Here is a 13,153-nt window from a genome sequence, read left to right on the forward strand (position 1 = left end):
GAATCCATTTGATGACAAGGATTCTCAGAATCCACAGAGATCAGAGCAGTGACACTGGCAGCTAATTCCCCTGCCTAAATTCTGGGGAGAATTGAAACCTGCACCCAAAGTCCCCTCTCACCACTTCTGCAAGTCCTTCTGGTTCCCATTAGTCAGATAATATCTCCCCAACTTCCTCACCCAGACACACTATACCGAAAATGCAACTGATTTAACACTTCCTCAAGCAAGCAATGCACATGGAACGTTTCCCACACACACCCATTGTCCTGTTCCCAGTTAGTCCCACCATCCAGAAACACCATCAGACCTCACCTCTTCCCACTCACCCTCACCATCCACACTCCCAATGGGAGTCTGCACCTTCCCAATCACTCCCACCATCCGCAGTGCCAATGGGATCCCACACCTTCCCATTCACTCCCAACATTCACACTCCTAATGAGACCCCATGCCTTCCCAATCACTCTCACCATGGGACCTCACCCCTTCCCATCACTCCAATCATCCACACTCCCAATGGAACCCCACATCTTCCCATTCACTCCCATCGTCCACACTTCCAATGGGAAGGGGTGAGGTCCCGTGGTGGGAGTGATTGGGAAGGTGTGGGGTCTTATTTGAAGCGCAGAGGGTGGGAGTGATTGGGAGAAGTTGGGGTCCCATTGAAATGCAGACTGTGAGAGTGATTGGGAAGTGGGTGGGGTCACACCCAATGGGACCCCATACCTTTCCAATCAATCCCTCTATGGAACCTCACCCTTTCTCATTCAATCCCACCATCAACACTCCAAATTGGACCCCACCCCTTCCCATTCGCTCCCAAAAAATAGCTTGCTATAAGGGAGTATATCTGTGCATTCTGGGAGAATTTCAATGAGTGGGAAGAGCTGGTAGTGGGAAAGAGTAACGAAGGGCTGTGTGTGGGGAAAGAGTAGGTGATGGTGGAGAGAGTTCAATACGCTGTGGGAAGGGAAACAGAGGTGGCGGTAGAGTGGTGATGGGAGACGGTGTCTGCGGGCTGTTGGGATGAGTTAGTGATGGGGTGTCTATGGGCTGCGGAAGGGGACTCAGTAGGTGTGGGAGAGTGTCTGTGGGCTGTGAGAGGGAATTTGGTGGGTAGGTGGGGAGTGGGGGGTAAGTCAGTGATGGGAAATATTGTCTGTAGGCTGTTGGAGCAGATTCAGTGAGTAGAGAGACTGTGGGTTGTGGGAGAGGATTGTGTGTGTGAGAGGGAGATGGTGATGAGGGAAATTGTCCATAGCTGTGTGTGGCAGGAAATTCATTGGGTTGTGGAAGGGGATTCAGTGGGTGGGGAGAGTGTATGTGGCCGTGGGAGGGTATTCAGTGGGCGGGGAAAGTCAGTGATGGGGAGAGTGTCTGTGGGCTGTGGGAGGGGATTCAGTGAAAGAGAGGAGAGACAGTGATGGGGGAGACATGAGTATTGGAAGGAGATTCAGCCAAAGGGGGAGAGGTGGTGATGGGGGAGTGTGTCTGTGGGCTGTGAAAGGAGATTCAGAGGGTGGGAGAGAGCGTCTGTGGGTTATGGAGGTGCTTCAGTGGTTGGGAGAGTTGGTAATGGGGCAAGAGTCAGTGATGGGGAGAGTGTGGGTCATGGGAGGGGATTCAGTTGGTGGGGCGGGGGAATTGGTGATGGGGAGACTCTGAGTTATGGAAGGGGATTCAGAGAATGGGGAGAGAAGGTGATGGGGGAGTGTGTCTGTGGGTTGTGGGAGGGTATTCAGTGGGTGGGGGGAGTCAGTGATGGGGGAAGTGTCTGTGGGTTATGGAAGGGATTCAGTGGTTGGGAGAGTCAGTGATGGGTAGAGATTCTGTGGGTTGTGGGAGGGGATTCAGTGCGTGGAAGGGATAATCGGTGATGGAGGGTACCGTCTGTGGATTGAGAGAGGGGATTTTGTGGGTGGAGTAATAGACAATGACAGGGGAGACTGTGGGTTATAGGAGGGGATTTAGTGGTTTGGGAGAGCAGTGCTTGAGGATAGTATCTGTATGCTATGGGAGGGATTCAGGGGATGGGGAAGAGTAGGTGAAGTGGGAGAGTGTGGGTTATGGGAGGGGATTCAATGGGTGGGGAGAGACTGTCTGTGGGTTGTTGGGGGGTCAGTGGGTGGGGGGAGAGTCAGTGATGGGGAGAGTGTCTGAGGACTGTGGGTGGGGGGGGGGGGGTAGAGATGGTGATGGGGAGAGTGCCTGAGGGTTATGGGAGGGGATTCAATGGGTGGGGGAAGAGACGGTGATGGGGAGACTGAGGGTTGTGGGAGGGAATTCAGTGGTTGGGGAGAGTCAGTGATGGGGGAGTGTATCTGTGGGTTATGGCAGGGGATTCAGTGGTTTGGGGGAGGGAGTGATGGGGAATGTATCTGTGGGTTGTGGGAAGGGATTCAGTGGTTGGGGAGGGTTGGTGATGGGGGAGTGTATCTGTGGGTTATGGGAGGGGATTCAGTGGTGGGGGAGGAGGGATAGTGATGGGGAGACTGTGGGTTATGAGGGGAGATTCATTGGTCGGAGAGAGTATTGAATTGAAGTGACTTTATTTCTTACATCCTTATATACATGAGTAAAAATCTTTATGTTATGTCTATCTAAATGGGCAATGTGCAATTTATAGTAATTTATAATAGCATGTACAACAGGACAGTCAATATATCATAGAAATACAATTGTATCAGCATGAATTAATCAGTCCGATGGCCTGGTGGAAGAAGCTGTCCTGGAGCCTGTTGGTCCTGGCTTTTATGCCACAGTACCGTTTCTCAGATGGTAGCAGCTGGAACAGTTTGTGGTGGGTAGAGTGTCTGTGGACTGTGGGAGTGGATTCAGTGGTTGGTGGGTGGGGGGGGATGTTGATAGGGAGACTCTCTGTAGGTTACGGGAGGGAATTCAGTGGTTGGAGAGAGTCGGTGATGGGATGAGTGTCTGTGAGTCATTCAGTGTGTGGCTGCGGGGGGGGGGGGTAGGGGGGAGTCCATGAGATGCACATCCAGTAACTCCCCTTGTCTTGCTTTCCCTCAGTGAGTTAACATCCTCTCCACATCCACCCGGTCCAGATTCCTGAGGCCGTTGTGCTTCAGTCAAGCTTCCTCTCCCTCTCATAAGCTCCAACAAGCTCAGCCTGTCCGACCTTTCCTCCCAGTGCAAGTCCAGTCTGGCAAACATTTTCTGAACTTTTTCAACACACTATCATCTATCCAAAGATAAGGACATCGCTGCTGTACACAGAGTCCCAGATGCAGTCTTACCTCCACCTGACAGAACCGATGTCTTCAGTTGTCAGGTCACAGGACAGAAGAGATCAGGGCTGGAGTCCCACTGTGGGGTCAGGACAGGGGGAGCTAGTCAAGGTAGCTCAGACCAGTCCAATACTTCTCTGTGTTCCCAAGTTTTGAGGGTGAGTTGGTAAGAGGTGGCCACACTAAGGGACAGTGAGGAGGGAGCACTGTGGGGGAGACGATGAGGTGGGGGGAACACTGTGGGATGGGTGATGAGGATGGAATGTTGTGGGATGGGTGGTGAGGAGGGTAAAGCTATGGGAGGGGTGGTGAAGAGGGAGCATTGTGGGACAGGTGGTGAGGAGGGAGTGTTATGGGACGGGCGGCGAGGAGGGAGTGCTGTGGGAGGAGAGGTAAGGAGGGAGTGTTGTGGGAGGGACGGCGAGGAGGGAACGCTGCAGAACGGGTGGTGAGGAGTGAGTGTTATCGGAGGGGCAGCGAGGAGGGAGTGTTGTGGGAGGAAACATGAGGAGGGAGTGTTGTGGGAGGAGACATGAGCAGGGAGTGTTGTGGGAGGAGACATGAGCAGGGAGTGTTGTGGGAGGGACAGCGAAGAGGGAATGCTGCAGGACGGGTGGTGAGGAGTGAGCGTTATGGGAGGGGCGGCGAGGAGGGAGTGCTGTGGGAGGAGACATGAAGCGGGAGTGCTCTGGGAGGAGACGTGAGGAGGGAGTGTTGTGGGAGGAGATGTGAGGAGGGAGTGTTGTGGGAGGAGACATCAGGAGGGTGTGCTGCGGGATGGGTGGTGAGAAGTGAGTGTTATGGGAAGGGCGGAGAGGAGGGAGTGCTGTGGGAGGAGACGTGAGGAGGGAGTGCTGTGGGAGGAGAGGTAAGTAAGGGGTGTTGTGGGAGGGACGGCGAGGAGGGAACGCTGCAGGACGGGTGGTGAGGAGTGAGTGTTATGGGAGGGGCGGCAAGGAAGGAGTGCTGTGGGAGGAGACATGAGGAGGGAGTGTTGTGGGAGGGACAGCGAAGAGGGAATGCTGCGGGACGGGTGGTGAGGAGTGAGCGTTATGGGAGGGGCGGCAAGGAGGGAGTGCTGTGGGAGATGTGAAGAGGGAGTGCTCTGGGAGGAGACGTGAGGAGGGAGTGTTGTGGGAGGAGACGTGAGGAGGGAGTGCTGCGGGATGGGTGGTGAGGAATGAGTGTTATGGGAGGGGCGGCGAGGAGGGAGTGCTGTGGGAGGAGACGTGAGGAGGGAGTGCTGCGGGATGGGTGGTGAGGAATGAGTGTTATGGGAGGGGCGGCGAGGAGGGAGTGCTGTGGGAGGAGACGTGAAGAGGGAGTGCTGTGGGAGGAGACGTGAGGAGGGAGTGCTGTGGGAGGAGACGTGAGGAGGGAGTGCTGTGGGAGGAGAGGTAAGTAGGGGGTGTTGTGGGAGGGACGGCGAGGAGGGAACGCTGCAGGACGGGTGGTGAGGAGTGAGTGTTATGGGAGGGGCGGCGAGGAGGGAGTGCTGTGGGAGGAGACATGAGGGAGTGTTGTGGGAGGAGACATGAGGAGGGTGTGCTGCGGGATGGGTGGTGAGAAGTGAGCATTGTGGGAGGGGCAGCGAGGAGGGAGTGCTGTGGGAGGAGACGTGAGGAGGGAGTGCTCTGGGAGGAGACGTGAGGAGGGAGTGCTCTGGGAGGAGACGTGAGGAGGGAGTGTTGTGGGAGGAGACGTGAGGAGGGAGTGCTGCGGGATGGGTGGTGAGGAATGAGTGTTATGGGAGGGGCGGCGAGGAGGGAGTGCTGTGGGAGGAGACGTGAGGAGGGAGTGTTGTGGGAGGAGACATGAGGAGGGAGTGCTGCGGGATGGGTGGTGAGGAATGAGTGTTATGGGAAGGGCGGAGAGGAGGGAGTGCTGTGGGAGGAGACGTGAGGAGGAAGTGTTGTGGGAGGGACGGCGAAGAGGGAACACTGCGGGATGGGTGGTGAGGAGTGAGCATTGTGGGAGGGGCAGCGAGGAGGGAGTGCTGTGGGAGGAGACGTGAGGAGGGAGTGCTCTGGGAGGAGACGTGAGGAGGGAGTGCTCTGGGAGGAGACGTGAGGAGGGAGTGTTGTGGGAGGAGACGTGAGGAGGGAGTGCTGCGGGATGGGTGGTGAGGAATGAGTGTTATGGGAGGGGCGGCGAGGAGGGAGTGCTGTGGGAGGAGACGTGAGGAGGGAGTGTTGTGGGAGGAGACATGAGGAGGGAGTGCTGCGGGATGGGTGGTGAGGAATGAGTGTTATGGGAAGGGCGGAGAGGAGGGAGTGCTGTGGGAGGAGACGTGAGGAGGAAGTGTTGTGGGAGGGACGGCGAAGACGGAACGCTGCAGGAGGGGTGGTGAGGAGTGAGCGTTGTGGGAGGGGCAGTGAGGAGGGAGTGCTGTGGGAGGAGACGTGAGGAGGGAGTGTTGTGGGAGGGACGGCGAAGAGGGAACACTGCGGGACGGGTGGTGAGGAGTGAGCATTGTGGGAGGGGCAGCGAGGAGGGAGTGCTGTGGGAGGAGACGTGAGGAGGGAGTGTTGTGGGAGGGACGGCGAAGAGGGAACACTGCGGGATGGGTGGTGAGGAGTGAGCTCTGCGGGAGATGATGGTGAGGAGAGAGCATTGTGGTAGGGACGGTGAGGAGGGAGTGCAGTGGGAGGAGGGTGTGCAGTGGGAGGAGGGTGAGGAAACTGCCACAGCCAATGATCCTTCCTACATCTAGAACATGGAACAGTGCTACACAGGAGTAGGCTCTTCAGCCCATGGTATTTTACCAAACTAATTCAACAATTGATTAAACACCTAACTGAACTGAACCCTCCACCTACACAACCCCCCTGCACATCCATGTACCTATCTAAGAGCATTTTTAACACCTGTACTGTGTACACCTCCAACACAACCCCGGGAAGCACATTCCAGGCACCCACCACTCTCTGTGTAAATAAAAAACTCAATCCATACATCTGTTTTGAAAATTTCTTGTCATCTTAAATTTTATATTCAGTATTCCGATATCAAGAGAGAAAGATACCAGCTGTCTACTCAATTTCTATCTCTCATATTCTTATAAAGCCCCTCTGCCTCCACCATTCCAGACAAAACAACCCAAGTTTGTCCGAACTCCAACTACTCTGCAGAATCCCATCAAACCAACCGACTCTTCCACCTCACACCTAGTCAGTTCACCTGCAACCCACCATCCTGGCACACATTCTGCACTGCCTTCTCCACTCTGCCTTCTGTGGGAAAGAGTCACTCCCCAGTTCCCCACTGGTCACCTACCCCAACCCACTGCTTCAGACCCCAGTCCCCATTCGAATTTGGGGAAGATGTTTGTGGGTGGTGGGGGGAGGGGAAGTGTTCATCCAGCTACCCACAGGGGGACTATGCTCTGTCCCTCTCTGCATTTCTCTCTCCCTCCCTTTTATCTTTCTCCCTTTCCCTCTCTCTGCCTCTTCATGTCTCGCCCTCCCTCCCCACTTCTCTCTATCAGTAACGCCAGTCATATGCAGTATGTCACATCATTTCCTGCGGTGTCTTGCATTTGTTTCCTTCTGCAACAAGACTCAAACTGCACTTATAAAAAGCACCACCTCCTCCTCCACGACTTCACAAACTTTAGCTTCAGAGGGAGGGAGGAAGGGAGCAGGGAAGTCCTACCTTGGATAACAATCCTTGCCTCTGGTGCAGAAACAGCACACTCCCCTCTGACAGGTCCTCGAGGCGTCATCCGGCCAAGGACATGCCTGGCAACAGGACGCGGGTGAGTTGGTGGCCAAACTGCACACAGCAAGATCCCACCAGCACCGGGTTGACGTGGCAAAACGTCAGAACGCTCAGCTCCCTTGCTGAGTGGCTGGGGGAGGGGAATCTTTCACTGCCATTGCATCTGCAGAGAAGGGTCAGGGAGCTGCAGCACAACACACCCTCCCCACATCCCTCCCCAATAGAGCTATCTCCTCACCAGCCGACAGACAATCCCCAGCATCACTGACTCTCACCCCACCCACTGAAACCCCTCCCACAGCGCCATGTATTCTCAAGGCCAGTCAACGTAGAGGGAGCACTGAGCTGAGGAAGGAGCAGTGAGGAGGGAACTCTGTGGGATAGAGGCGGTGATGAAGAAGTACCACGTTGCAGTGAGGGAACATCACCCAGTACATAACCAGTGCTAATTTCAGTCAGTAGAAATACAGATGTGCCTGTGAACTGTCTATTACCATCACTGCACCACCCTTCCCCACGTCTTCGCCCTTTCCATTTCCCTCCATCCACTCCCTTTTTCTTCGCCCATCAGCCCATGACTCCTTCACCTCAAGTTTCCATGCTGGGAAGCCGCAAGGGGCCGTGTGCGAATTCCTCCTACTCTTCCTCACTCACTCTCCTTTTTGCCGATCCTGAGCTGGGGGGGAAGGGAGAAGGGGGCGATCCAAGCCCTCACAGTGAGGCACAGCCTTCCTCTCCCTCTCGTCCTCACAGGTCCGATTTTGGTGTCTGCTGCTGCCCTGCCTGTATGTCATTAGGAAATGTGGTACGAGGACTCACACTCTAACGCAGTTTGCAAACAGAAACACAAAAGAGGAACTATTGATACATTAACCCTGCACTTTCCTGTCTGCACTCTTCTTGTGCCCACCGGGGTCTGGCCTCATGTCCTGCACTCCTCGGTGGTCAGACACCACAGAGAATTCCTGGTATCGTTTCAGGCCAAACCACAGTGCAGCGTCTGGGTGCAGGGTGAGGGGGAAAGGGGGTGAAAAGCTGAAGGTCTGAGAGATGGTATTTGCAGGCAGCTAGTTTCAGTACAAGCACCACAGCAGCAGCATTGAGGTCACCTGCAGATATCCGCAGATCTAGATGAGGAAGATGAACTCTCTCTGCAAATATAGGCTCATTTGCTCACCGGAAGTCAGACTTCAGCCTGCTCAGCAGTTATTTTACCTTTAATGGGAAGGTGTGGAGAGAGCTTCACTCTATGTCTGACCCCAGGAGTGTGTGATGGTACAGTGTAGAGGAGGCTTCACTGTGTCTGACACTGGGAGTGTGTGATGGGATGGTGTGGAGGGAGCTTCACTGTCTCTAAACTTATTTATGTCTTTTATCCCCAAACACCCATTTTGTGTTGTGTGGCTTCTTTATTTTTAGAGCAATTTCATGAATATATTTGCAGTATTTCTAAAATAAAACAATGCATCTCTCATCCAGGGTCCATTCAAGCCCCTGTGTCACTCACCGGTGACAGAAGTTCTCCATTGTAATCAATGAAGAGTGTCTGCTCCCTCTCTGGGGACACACAGAAATAACCCTAGAAGGGGAGCAGGCTGTCTACTTGGGCAGAACTCTTAAATGCCCGAAACTCCGAAATAGTGAATGTCAACCTTGGCCAGGCCCAAGAGCAAATTGACCAGGAGATACCCTGAGTGACCCTCCCCCAGGGCCGCGAAGAAAACCCTCCACCGCAGCAGACAGGAAGGCTCTACAAACAGGTAATCAAAACCGCCCACCATATTAGTGGCTCCAGCTTACCTGCTATCAAGGACATACACACAGAAAGGCAATCAGACAAGGTTCAGTAACATCATGAAGGAGCCCACCTACCCCACTCATGGACTGTTTGTCCTACTCCCATCAGGAGGAGGCTGCTTAGCATCCATGCCAGGACCACCAGACTCAAAAGGAGCTACTTTCCCCAAGCAGGAAGGCTGATCAACACCTCCACTCACTAACTCCACCACTACTTTATTAATTCCCATCAATCATTTTATGTACAGTCTTGCGTCACTTTATGGACATAAATCAATCTATGTATATAAGCTATTTCATGTATATTTATTGTGGTTTATTATTCTTTACCTTTCATGTTTTTTTTATGTTGCATCAGATCCAGAAAAACAAATATTTTGTTCTCCTCACACTTGTGCACAGAAAATGACATTAAACAATCTCCCCACTGACCAAAGATCAGGAGCGTGGGGTTGAAGTGCAGCCAGAACTTGAAGAGAGCCCTGCCAGATGCTCAAGACAGGGTATCTGTGACCTCTCACTCTCCATCGCTTCAAAGGACATGGACTCTTCCTGGCCACTATAGTGACCCAGCACCTGGGAGTCCTTAAATCAGCTGGGAACCCCATTATATGGTACCACTCCGTTCAACACTCTCCACCCCAGGTCACCAATGTGGAGGGGATGGATTCCCAGTAGGAACCCTTCTCCTGCTGGACAGTGGAATACAGTATGGTGGTATACCCAGACAGCAGGCAAAGTTAAATGCAGTGTATGGGAATCATTGATCTCCACTGTCAGCAGCACACCAGGGAAATGGCTGCAACTGCTGCTCACGATCGCACCAACACACATTCCCTGGTCTTTTTGAGGAGGGGCACAGGGTGACCCCACAAACAGGCCAAGATCCAACCTGCAACATTTGAATGCAGCCAGGTGGAACTGAGTGACCTCAGAATAATGAGCACTTAGTTCCAGGAAGTGAACTATCCCCACTGTTAACAGACTATTGAACAGACTTCTCATAAGCTAAAAGATGAACTCTTGATTTCCATCTCTACTTCACCAGGGCCCTTGCACCTTATTGTCTACCTGCACTGCATTTTCCATATTCTGCATTGTTTTAACTTTTGTACTAACCTGATGTACTGATGTGATGAAATTTGTTTAGATCCTGGATCATATATAAAACAGTATTTCACTGTATCTTAATACAATAGACCATAATAAACCAATCTGAAGTTCGATGTAAATTTATTATCAAAGTACAAACATGTCACCATTTACTACCCTGATATTCAGTTTCTTGCAGGCATTCACAGAAGATACAAACAGAACACAATAGAGTCAATGAAAAACTACACACGAGCAAAGACTGACAAACAATCCATACAACTACAAAAAAAACTAAGAATAACAATAATAAATAAATAACACCGACAGTACAAGTTGCCAAGTCCTTAGGTGTGGTATCAGTTCATTGCTCAGATGAGTGAAGATATCCACAATGGTTTAGATGCCAAATGGTTGAAGGATAGTAACTTCTTTTGAACCCAGTGGTGTGCGACTCTAGACTCCTGTACCTCACCTCCGATGGCAACAGTGAGAAGAGAACAAGGTATGGATGGAAACAACAGGAATTCTGCAGGTGCTGGAAATTCAAGCAACACACATCAAAGTTGCTGGTGAACGCAGCAGGCCAGGCAGCATCTCTAGGAAGAGGTATGGATGGTCCTTGATGATGGTGCTGCTTTCTTGTGGCAGCACTCTCTGTAGACATGCTCAATGGTGGGGAGGGCTTTTCCTGTGAACTGGGCTGTATCCACCACCTCACAGAGACTTTTATATTCTTGGGCACTGGTGTTTCCATACCAGGCCATAATGCAACCAGTCACAACTATCAATAGAAGTTTTAGACATGCCAAATCTGCGCAAACTTCTAAGAAAGTAGAGGCACTGCTGTGCCTTCTTTGTAATGACACATGCTGGTCTCAGGAGAGATCCTCTGAAATGATAATGCCAAGGAACTTAACGTTACTGAACTTCTCTCTCCACCTCCGATCCTCCAACGAGGACTGGGTCGTGGACCTCCAGTTAGCCACAGATTGTATGATGGGATGGTCTGGAGGGAGATTCACTGTGTCTGACCCTGTAAATGAGTGATAGGATGATGTAGAGGGAGCTTCTCTCTCTGTCTGACTTTGTGAGTGTGTGATAGTATGGTGACTGACCCTGGGTATGATGGGACAATGTGGGGAAAGCTTCACTATCTGAACGCTGTTGCTGAAATGTTGAGGTAACTGTGAAATGCAGCCTCAGACATCCTGTTGATAATCAGATAAGTGGTATACAGAACTGAGACAGAGCCTGCATCCTCTTTGCGGAGCACAGCTAAACACAGTTTTTATGCTGAGCTGGATTAGGTTCAGAAAGGCACAGTAAGAAACACATAAAAAACTTTATTGCATCAAAATAATCTAATTAATCCAAGTTTAGTGAAGACAATAGTCCTTTTCCTAAAATGCAACCATGAACACATGGGAAAACTCAATGAGCTCGGTGAGAGGAGAAGGGGGTCTCACAGAGGTGGGGAACATACATCATGATTACCTGTGGGAGTTCCAGCCACTCTCCCACAGACACAGACCCCAATGTGTCCCCGTGTGGGAGAATCAGACACAGACCCCATCTCCGTGTGGGAGAGTCACAGACACAGACCCCCTCCTGACATCGTATGGGCGGGGGGGGGGGGGGGGAGGGAGGTGGTGTTGCAGACACAGGCCCGTCCTGTGTGTGGTGAGAAATTACAGGAGCAATATGAACATTCAGGAACTCTCACTCCTTGCCCCCTTTTGTTCTGGACCAGTTGTGTCCCGTTCTCTGCCCACATCGATATCCGTTACTCACACAGCTCTGCAGAGGCCACGCCAGATGTTGGCTCTTTCCGCTGCTCTCCTTATGGTGCTTGACAGCTAACAGACTCCAGCCTCAAGTTGGCTTCCCTGTGGTACAGAGAAACAACCAGTGAGGCCTGGGTCAAACCAGCACCCCACTCCACCCTATTACGTTCCACATCAACCCCCTCACTCACATGACAAAGCACACATTTTCCTCTGACAAGGGGAACAAGGAGTATGACATCACAGGATCCCACACAAACAACTTGGATCAAAGTACATAGCTGCCTGAAGGAGGTTATGCAAGTATATAGGTGGCAAAGATGACGTGTGGCATGCTTGCCTTCATTGGTCGGGGTGTTGAGTACAGAGGCAGGAAGTCACATTGCAGGCACATAAATCAGAATCAGAATCAGGTTTATTATCACCGGCATGTGACGTGAAATTTGTTAACTTAGCAGCAGCAGTTCAATGCAATACATAATCTAGCAGAGAAAAAATAATAATAAATAAACAAGTAAATCAATTATGTATATTGAATAGATTTAAAAAAAACAAATACTGTATATTAAAAAAAAGTGAGGTAGTGTCCAAAGATTCAATGTCTATTTAGGAATCGGATGGCAGAGGGGAAGAAGCTGTTTCTGAATCACTGAGTGTGTGCCTTCAGGCTTCTGTATCTCCTACCTGATGGTAGCAGTGAGAAAAGGGCATGCCCTGGGTGCTGGAAGTCCTTAATAATGGACGCTGCCTTTCTGAGACACCGCTCCCTAAAGACGTCCTGGGTACTTTCGAGGCTGGTACCCAAGATGGAGCTGACTAGATTTACAACCCTCTGCAGCTTCTTTCGGTCCTCTGCAGTAGCCCCTCCATACCAGACAGTGATGCAGCCTATCAGAATGCTCTCCATGGTACAACTATAGAAGCTTTTGAGCGTCACACACAAAAAATGCTCGTGAACGCAGCAGGCTTTTGAGTGTATTTGTTGACATGCTAAATCTCTTCAAACTCCTAATAAAGTATAGCTGCTGTCTTGCCTTCTTTATAACATCCATATGTTGGGGCAGGTTAGATTCTCAGAGATCTTGACACCCAGGAACTTGAAGCTGCTCACTCTCTCCACTTCTGATCAGGCCACATTTGGAATGAACGGTCCTGGTCTCCCATTACAAGAAAGGTATGGCGGCTTTGGAGAGGATGCAAAATAGCTTCACAAGAAAGCTGCCCAGATTAGAGGGTACGAGTTGGAAGGGGAGGTTGGAGACACTGGTTGTTTTCTGTGGAATGTCGGAAGCTGAGGGGAAACCGGATAGAGGTTTATAAACCTCTAGAACCTTTAACGCCAGAACCTTTAACCTAGGGCATGCATTTAAATTAAGGGGAAAGTTTAATGGAGATACGCAGGTCATTTTACTTCATTTAAACAGAGCAAAGTGGACGGTTGGAACGTGCTATCAGGGTGGTGGTGGGGGCAGATACAATGGAGGAGGTGTTCAAAAAGCTGTTAGA

The 13,153-nt window shown here is 51.4% G+C and overlaps 2 protein-coding genes across 6 annotated transcripts in view; both read right to left on the bottom strand.

The window, feature by feature from the left end:
* LOC140202059 (rho GTPase-activating protein 33-like) overlaps window positions 1-7,166 on the bottom strand; it is a 36,144-nt gene extending 28,978 nt beyond the window's left edge. Inside the window, exon 1 of the mRNA XM_072266916.1 lies at window positions 6,906-7,166. Within this exon, the coding sequence (XP_072123017.1) occupies window positions 6,906-6,975 (70 nt within the window). The 5' untranslated portion in view covers window positions 6,976-7,166. The remainder of the gene's footprint in view (window positions 1-6,905) is intronic.
* A 2,824-nt stretch (window positions 7,167-9,990) lies between these two features.
* Window positions 9,991-13,153, bottom strand: part of proser3 (proline and serine rich 3) — a 30,042-nt gene continuing 26,879 nt past the window's right edge. For 4 of the 5 annotated variants that reach the window (XM_072266231.1, XM_072266228.1, XM_072266230.1 and 1 more), the window contains one exon: window positions 9,991-11,749. In XM_072266231.1, the coding sequence (XP_072122332.1) occupies window positions 11,704-11,749 (46 nt within the window). In that variant the 3' untranslated portion in view covers window positions 9,991-11,703. The remainder of the gene's footprint in view (window positions 11,750-13,153) is intronic. The other variant, XM_072266229.1, reaches the window with a different exon arrangement.

This window comes from Mobula birostris, chromosome 8 (assembly GCF_030028105.1).
Source record: "Mobula birostris isolate sMobBir1 chromosome 8, sMobBir1.hap1, whole genome shotgun sequence".
Lineage (NCBI taxonomy): Eukaryota > Metazoa > Chordata > Chondrichthyes > Myliobatiformes > Myliobatidae > Mobula > Mobula birostris.